This window comes from Fukomys damarensis, unplaced genomic scaffold, assembly GCF_012274545.1.
Source record: "Fukomys damarensis isolate Sample0158 unplaced genomic scaffold, DMR_v1.0_HiC HiC_scaffold_37, whole genome shotgun sequence".
NCBI classification, from domain to species: Eukaryota; Metazoa; Chordata; class Mammalia; order Rodentia; family Bathyergidae; genus Fukomys; species Fukomys damarensis.
Genome location: NW_022900949.1, coordinates 43,734,591 through 43,743,852, shown reverse-complemented (window position 1 = coordinate 43,743,852; position 9,262 = coordinate 43,734,591). Strand labels below are relative to the sequence as shown.

General features: G+C 40.9%; 1 protein-coding gene across 1 annotated transcript in view; it reads left to right on the top strand.

Annotated features, from left to right (window-relative positions):
* Positions 1-6: 6 nt before the first annotated feature.
* The window catches only part of Wdr82 (WD repeat domain 82), a 27,576-nt gene continuing 18,320 nt past the window's right edge, over positions 7-9,262 (top strand). Inside the window, exons 1-2 of the mRNA XM_010625434.2 lie at positions 7-192; positions 5,480-5,577. Coding sequence (XP_010623736.1) covers positions 32-192; positions 5,480-5,577 — 259 coding nt within the window. The 5' untranslated portion in view covers positions 7-31. The remainder of the gene's footprint in view (positions 193-5,479; positions 5,578-9,262) is intronic.

Sequence of the window (9,262 nt, the reverse complement as noted above, 5' to 3'; positions counted from 1 at the left end):
TGCAGCCGCTGCCACCGCCGCCGCTGCCGCCATGAAGCTGACAGACAGCGTGCTGCGGAGCTTCCGCGTCGCCAAGGTGTTCCGTGAGAACTCGGACAAGATTAACTGCTTTGACTTTAGTCCCAACGGCGAGACGGTCATCTCGAGCAGCGACGACGACTCCATCGTGCTCTATGACTGCCAGGAGGGCAAGTGAGTGCGGCGGTGCCCTGGGCTCGGCTCAGAGCACCTCCCTCTCCCGCTGGTGGCCCGCAGTGGCCCGCGGCCCGCCCAGAGTCCCGACTCCAGTCCCAGGCCTCTTTTGCACTCGCTCCTGACAGGGCCGCTTCCACCCCTCAGCCGTCCAGACATTTTTTCTCTCTCTCTTTTAAAAGGATGGTAGCCGTAAAGACGATCGCATGATTGTTTTTTGTGTCTTCGGCCTCCTCCTATCGCTTATGCACTGCTCACCAAACCCCACCTTGACCTTGACCTTTAAACGCCCTGGTTGCATCCCCGACCCCCGCAGCGAGCTCTTTTCCCCACACTGTGGCGGCCGTCGGCGGGGCTGGACGCCGCGCTGCAGCGCTGCACCCCGGCCCCCTCGCCAGCTTCAGGTCCCTGCCCTCCTCGCGGTGACCTCGATTCCGCCTTGGCGCACAGCCGGTGCTCTGCTACTCAGCTTCCCGCGGCCTTTACCTCGATCTGCGTGGGTTGCCGCTCTTAGCGGTCGGATTTACCTGTTGTGCGTCTCTGAGCCTCTTGGCCTTTTCTTCCTGTTCCTACTCATTTTTACTCTTTTTAAGCCCGATGCGCACGTTTATAGTGAACTTTTAAACTACATACTGAAACTTTTCCTCTTTGCCAGACACAAGCAAACGTAGCCTCCCATCCTGATCTCAGTGTGGGCTCCTGTTAAAACAAAGAAAGCATCCTAGAACAATTTCGTGTTTCCTCCTGCACTTGTTTTCCCCCTCCTAAACAGTTTATGGTTCACCTGGAATTACCAAAATTCTATATCTAATCATGAAAGTTTTATATTGTGCCAGATCATTTAGCGAAACACCACACCTGCATCTTTCTGCAATTCCTTATAAGCAGAGCTGGGATCCTTGTGCTGACCTTAGGCCTGTGGACTTGTCCCACGGTAACCTTTGGAGCAGACATTGGTTTATTTTAAATTTGACTTCCTCTCAACCACCTTTCCCAAGCAGGCCTGAGGGATGTTTGGTTTTGTCAGACTTGTTACCTAGTTCTAGGTCTTGTTTTCTGAATCCTTGGCTTTTTCTCTACTCTCTCCAGCTGTTCCATTTGCCCATTTTTGGTTTTGTTTTTTGTTTTGTTTCGAGACAAGGGTATCCCTTTGTACTTCAGGCTGGCTCAGAACTATGTACTAGAACTCACTATGAACCTCCTGCCTCAGCCTCAATGATAGGATTACAGACGAGCTACCAACTAGGCCCACTGTATTAAAAACAGACAGTGGCTTTTCTTTTTGAATTTATCGCTTCGTTTGTGAATTTGATTATCTAAAGTAGTGCTATTTGGTCTGAGCCATAATCCCCAGTATTTTCCTCAACGGGGACTATGAGAAAGTGTTATGTAACTGACTGTCGGCAGTTTGCGGAAGTGTCCTGCCATGATGCTCCTGGGGCGGGGGATTGTTAGCTGTGCACGTACTTAATGCTGTTCTTTAGTGGATGGATTTCTGTCCAGGTCTGGCCACTTGATTTGGAAGAAGGAGTAGCCTTTAAAGCTGGAGTTAGGGGGATGATAATTGGACTCCTGGAGGTGAAAGTAATTGAAGTTGATTTGTTTGATTTGTTGACTTTGCACAGATTAGAACCATCCACCACAACTTGAGGATGGAAATATATATACTATTTAAAGGAAATAAAGGTTATGATACTGTTTCATCACAGATTAATTCCCAAACGTAGCATAATTTCTACCTTTGGGAAGGATGGCAGTGACATAAAGTCCTGTTTTGTAAAATGCCAGTTCTATGAAATAATGTAGTTTATTCAGTCATGTAGCATTTTTGCATTATTACAGATTTAAGGAAAGTAAAAGAATGTTTCAAAGCACTTCCTTGGGGTTAAAAAAATACTTGAAAGAAATGTGAAAAAGTGGTTAAATTTTTCCCTTCTGGAGCCGGGGATTTAGCTCAGCGGTTCGGTGGCCTGCCTTCCAAGCACAAAGACCCGAGTTCAATCCCCGGTACCAAAAAAAAAAATTTTTGCCCTTCTGCTTTATCAGTCTGTATGTAAATATGTGTATGTATGCATTTTTTCCTGAGCCATTAGAGACTTAAATTGGAAGTATCAAGCATCCATATCTAAATTTTTTTTTTAAAGGCAAGGTCTTACTACAGTCCAGGCTGATTGAATTCCTAGTGATCTTCCTGCCTCAGCCTCTGAAATGCTGGGATTACAGCTGTGTTCCACATGCCTAGCTCCCTAAACATTTCAACATAGATTTCATAAGCACAAAGACATTCTCTTACATAACTAGAGCATGACTACCCAAATTAGGAAATTTAATTTTGCTGTAATACTATAGGGCATGCATTTTTGAATTTTCTCTGATCAGTTATGACTGCATGCCGTTTTGTGGTCTGTGGCATGAGAATGGCCTGGTAGTTAGGATACCAGAGTTCTGGTTTGGTGTTGTGACCAGGTGCAAGGCAGTGATCAAAATTACTTTTCTTTCGACCCTGTGATTTTAACTGGTAATGTTAAGTATTTTGTAGACCTAATCAACATTGGAAGAAAAGTAGAAATTCCTTAGAAGGCATAATATCTTATTGAATGTTACTGTTAGAATTGGGAGCCTCCAAGTGGCTAAAACATTTTCTGTGCATAGTGTTTTTCAGTTTATTGTCCATTTAAACTTTATAATGGAGTTCATCCATTGAGTGATGCTTCAACTTGAAAGAATATAAATGATGTTGATTGTGGTAGGTAATGCAGATTACTTGAAGAAGGTTTAATATTATTTTTTGTTCATACCTGGTCACCAGAACCTAGTTTAAGGGAAGACACTAAAATATTTGAGAAAGTATTATGCATGGACTTAGTAAAGCTACTTGAAATGGATATGAGACATTAAGACTTTGCTTTCAAACTAGGGAATAAAATGATGCAGTGAGCAGAGTGTAGTGCATGCCTGTAATCCCAGCAGTTGGGAGGCTGAAGCAGGAGGATCACTGTGAGTTTGAGGCCACCCTGGACTACATAGTAAGTTCAGAGCCAGCCTGAAGAAAGGGAGCCCCTGCCTCAAATAAATAAAAAATGATGTAGTAATTCTTTTATTCGAGACAAAACTCAGCATTTTAATAAACTTGAGGCACATAAGCCATACCTAAGTGGAACCCACTTTTTTTTCACCATTTGTTTTGTTTTGTATTAGACAGGATCTCTGTCTATTGCAGGCTGGCCTCAGACTCATCATAATGAGCCTTCTGCTTCAGCCTCTCGAGTCCTGGGATTATACCACACTGTTTGAAAATTGCCTTTCCGGGGTCAGACGTAGGGCCTCATGCATTCCCTGCAAGCCCTCTATCACTGAGCCACATCCCCAGCCCTGTCTTTTTCTGTTGTAGGTGGGCTGAAATACTAGGATTAACTTCTACCTCAGGTAGGTGTAAAGTCAGCTGAAATTAGAGAGCAACCACATGCATACTCTCAGGTTCATTATCGCTGTAGTAACTGTATAGCAGAAGCCTATAAAATGGACTGGACCAGGTAGCCTTTTTTTACTTTTTTTAGGAGTGAAATATTGTATTAACAAGGGTAAGCATGTGGAAAATCCAGTTCAGATGTTGTGAGAACTCCTGTTGAGAAATAGATTTTATAGAGAGAAGCCCTCAGCATTACTGACATTAACAAAAATTGAAAGTGACAGTGATTGATGTCTTAATGCTGCCTGAGTCATTTGATTGTTTAGCATCTAGGTTCCAAGAGGGTTTTACACTGAGAGGGTGAACTTTCTTTCATAAATTGGAACTCTTGGTAAACACCAGTACAGGTTTTTGTTTTTTTAAGACAGGGTCTTGCTATGTAGCTCAGGCTGGCCTTGAACTTGAGGCAGTTCCCCTACTTCAGCCTACCGAGTGCTGGGATTACAAGTGTGCACTACCACACCTGGCTTGGTACAGGATTTTAAGGTCCTTCTCATACCTATATGCAGAGAGCATTATGTTAGCTTTGTTACCTGACTTGGTGCATATGGAGAATTGTTCTAGCATTCAAATTGACTTTATAGAGATATTTGGGTTTTTTTAGAAAGACTAAGCATTGTGACAAAGCACTGTATTTAGTCACAAATTTTCCTGAGATCCATGTTAGCTCAGTGTTCAAGGTGGGTGGGTAATGTATAACTTGAAAATAAGTGATTTTACATTAATGTAAAAAGAAAAAAGCATTGCTAAGGAGAGCCAAGTATGCCTTCTAAAAGACTTTTGGCTGTGTATGTAGGGAGGCTGATGTCTTCAAGAGCAGGTTATATTAGGAAGGCAACTAGTTTTGCATCTGGTTTCAGTTTGATAAATCATTGCCCTCTTTAAGAAAGAGCTTTCTAAGTGAATGGCTTAAGAAAAGTTCTTGGGTTTAAGTATTCTCATATCCTTCTATGTTGTAATTTATAAGTTGTATTGTTTCCTGCGCCTTTCTCCCCAAGTAGATACAATACCCTTTTCTTTTTCTCAAAGGTTACTTTTGAACATTGTGGTAAAGCCTGAGTTTAGCTCCAACATTTACTTCTACTTCCTAACATTGGTCATAAGCATTAAGAGGTATTCTTTATAGTGTTTGATTATTTTTTTGGTGTGTGGATGTGTGTGTGTGTGTGTGTGTGTGTTTGCTTGCTAGCTGGCAGTGGCAGTATTGGCGGTAGAATCCAGGCAGGGGCTTCATACTGACCTGCAACCCCTACACTTTTGTTGCTGTTTATCTTGAGACAGGGTCTCACTTTTTTCCCCAGGTTGGACCTAAACTTGTGATCCTCCTGCCTCAGCTTCTCCAAGTGCTGGGATTATAGGTGTGCTTCCCTATCCTTAGCTTTTTTTTTTTGAGAAAGAGTCTTGCTCTTTTACTGGGCTAAAGCCATACCTCCTTCCTCGGCCCCTCAAATAACTGGAACTACAGGCATGTGCCACCCACCATACCTCTTCATTGATTGTTGTTTACTCCTTTTGTCTTTTTGTGGGTGCTGGTAGTATTTCTTTGGGTTTTGTTTTGTTTTTTTAGACTGGGTCTTACATATAGTTCAGGTTGGCCTGAAACTCACTGCAATCCTTCTGCCTCAGCCTTCCCAAATGTTGGGACTACAAGTGTATATCACTACATCTGCTTGATTCCTCCTTTTAGAAGAAATTCTGTTTTCTTCCATTAAAACTTACCAGGAATCCTCCCCTTGCCACATGCCACTCTTTATATTTGGAGATCTCAGATTATGGTGATGGAAGATTTTGATGGTGTTTTTTCTGTTTGCTCATTAGACCAAAGAGAACCCTGTACAGTAAGAAATATGGTGTGGACCTCATCAGATACACTCATGCAGCAAACACAGTTGTTTACAGCTCTAACAAAATAGATGGTAAGTAAGCCTTCTTTTGAGGAAGGTCATAGTTTCCTTTGTTAAATAGTTCATGGAACCTTTGTGACTACTTATGCTTTGTTATAGTTACTTTAAGTATTTTCTATGATGTTAGCAATGCTAATTACATCCTTACTATACAAGGAATGCTGGAAGCAAGCCAGTAGCACTTCTGAATGACTTAGTACTCAGTAGAAAAAATCTCTAGTTTACAGTGGGAACTGGAGGAGGAAGCAGCTATATTTGTGATTTGTACTTCTTGAAACTTGAAAGAAATGCTTTGAGAACAAATAAAATAATACTATGCACAGCAAGTGGTGAACTACTGGACCTTCCCATTTAAAGTGTGTGGATTTGAGAAAAGTTTTCACAAATGTTTGAACTATGATAGTTTAAGGGAAGTTAGAAAAGTTTTTGGTGTGTGTCCAGACTTTTATCGTCTTTGTCATAAAAGACAGTGACTTTATTCATCTTTAATTCCAAGGATACTTTCTTTTTTATTATTAGAGATTGAACCAAAGATCTCACATTGAGCTATATCCCCAGCCCTTTTCATTTTTTATTTTGAGATAAGATCTCAGTTAGTTGCCTTTGTTGTACATGCAATCTTCCTGCCTGAGATGCCTGAGTACCTAGGAGCCACCATGGCCCTCCCAGACATACTTTTTTTAAAATCTGAATTTTATTCCTTTTTACTCTTTACTACCCATTTTCCCTAGTGCTGGGGTCTTGAGCATGAGAGGCAAGTCTAGCCTTTTCCTTTTGATTTTTTTTTTTTTTTTTTTTTTTTTTTTTTTTTTTTTTTTTTTTTTTTTTTTTTGGTACTGGTACCAGGGATTCCTTTTGACTTTTAAGTGAAATCTTTGAAGAGGAAAGATTTTTTGAAATTAAAACTTGTGAATTTCTTTTTGTAATAAATGGTCCTATTTTTATCTTCATTTTCCCTGGGAGAAATCCAAGTTGACAGATTGTCTTGGTGATTAAGTTGTAACATTTCACATGTTAGAATGTTTTTTTCTTTTCAATTACATCACTGATTTATTGCCCCCCCCTTTTAATGTTTATTTTTGAGGCAGGGTCTCTATATGGTTCTGGCTGGCCTTGAATTTACAGTACTTTGTAACTCAGGCTGGCCTTGAACACCTGGCATTCCACCTGCCTCAGCCTTCTCCCAAGTGCTGGGATTACAGGTGTGTGACACCACACCTTGCTGTTTTGCTCTTTGCAGTAAGATTTTTCTAATGTCTTTCAACAAGGATTGCTTAGACTGTTGTTTGGGCTGTATGTCAGCAAATGGACAAAAGTCTCTTTTTTATTTAATGAGACTTTTCTACCTATACTTGTACCTGTACATATACTTGATTTGGGGGATGGTACTGGGGATCGGACTCAGGATCTTGGGCTTGAGAGGCCAGTGCAGTGCCACTAAGTTAAATCCCCAACCTATACTTGATTTTTAATAAATATATAATTTCTACCTTTCATATCTATTTCAGAAGTAGTTTTCAATGTAAGCAATGTAGTTGATCATTTTGTACAAGAATATAAAACATTAGGATCCTAAAGAAATATGTATATGTGATTATCTAAATGACTGGTGTATTTTTCTGTTGGGTTGCTTTTCTGAGTGATTAATGAGGATTCTTCAAATGTGGTGCAAGATGAGGCAAATATGTGGCACTTGCAGCTTTGCTGCCAGGCCTCTGCTGTGGGGATGTTACCTTTCCTGTCTCAAGTGCATCCTGAAGAGTTTCTCCAGCGCTACGTTTCCTTTTGCCTGATTCCAGGCTGAGGTAGTAGTTTGTACAGTTTGAGGGTCTATGATACCACCCGGTACAGGAGATAACTGTACAGGCCACTGCCTTGCCAGGAACAGCGCGCCAGCCACCAATTGGGGCAGAGAGGATGGTGAAGCCCTGCTCATCTCTGGGAATCCAGGTAATGGGAGGGAGTTTTTTCTTCTTAGGACTGGTGAGTACTTCTAGCATTGGAATAACTAGGAATGCTTGCCATTTGAAAAGTTTGAAGATGTTTTTAAGGAAGTGGTGTAGATCCAGGTATGAAACATAAAGAGTACCTTTTTTCCCCCTCCTAGGTTAAATGCATATTTATTAGAAAGCATCCTTGTGAACCACTGGGTGAACTACTGACACTTTCAATTTGTTTATTCCTATTTTCCATTTACCTTTACAATGTTCTTTCTATGCTTTTTTTCTCCCCTCCATACTTTTTCTATTACCTTTTTCCCAGTAACAGCTTTTTCTTTTTCTTTGTCTTTTTAGGAGCATAGTACTTTCCACTTTGGTTTTTTTGTTTTTTGGAAGTACCAGGGATTGAACTCAGGTCTTTCATACTGAGCTACATCCCCAGCCTTTTTATTTTAAGACAGTCTCAGAACAGCCTCTCAGAATGATAAGATTGCAGGTAAGCACCACCACACCAGGACTTTTCTTTCTTCTTTTTTGTGGTGCTGGAGATCATCTAATCCAGAGTATTGCACATGCTAGCTAAGCATTCTACCACTAAGCTACATCCCCAGATCTTTTTTATTTTTTATTTTGAGACAGTCTCACTGAGTTGCCCAAACTGAGCTTGAATATGGAATCCTATCTCAGCCTCCCAGAATGCTAGGAATACAGACGTGTATTACACCACCAGTTCAGTTCTTTTTTTGTTTTGTTTTTTTTTTTTTTTTTTTTTTTTTTTTTTAGTATATACTTGAGATACATCAGTTCTTTTTGAGGGGATGGGTATTGGGGATCGAACTCAGGACCTTGTGCTTGTGAGGCAGGTGGCAGAACCACTGATCTAAATCCCTGGCCCTGTCAGTTCTATTGTTTATGGCACTTCATTCCCCTACTGCTACCACTTTCTTGTTTCTTTTTTCAGATAGAATCTTTCAGTTTTTGTGTTTTTTTTTTAGTATATGTGCTGCCGAAGCGAGCACATCTTTCAGTTTTTTAAGAGAGTACATCTTATTTTTCCTAAGCAAAAATATTTGATTATTCCTTTCTGTACATCATCAAAATTTTACTGGTATAACTCAGTATGTTTCATGCATCTTAAGACATTACTTCTCCTTCCGTTTACTTTCAATGTAAGTTTTGTCTCCAGTTGAACATTGGGATGGGTCAGCCCTGTTGGAGAATCCTGGGTAAAAATTTACTGCCAACAGCTGGGGATTTAGCTAAGTGATTCCACCACCTGCTTCCCAAGTGCAAGGTCCTGAGTTCAATCCTCAGTACCAAAAAAAAATTTTTTTACTGCCAAGGCTGGGCATAGTAGTGTACCCCTATAATCCCAGCATTCAGGAAGCTGAGGCAGGAAGATCATTGCCGCAAGTTCAAGGCCAGTTTGGGCTACATAGTGAGTTCAAGCCTTACCTGAACTGCATAGCAAATGTAGATAGATAGATAGATAGACAGACAGACAGACAGACAGACAGACTAGCAAATCTAGACAGATAGACAGACTAGCAAATCTAGATAGATAGACAGACAGACAGACAGACAGATTCACCCACCGACCCCCCCAGCCAGCCAGCCAAGGTCCATCCTGACCTTCAGCTTAGTGTGTCTGCTCACTTCTTTGACCCTATTTCCTCAGTAGCCAAACAATTTTAGGTTTGCCATTCTGTGAGTACTGAGAACAGTGTCTAATTCTTTTTTTTTTTTTTTTTTTTTTT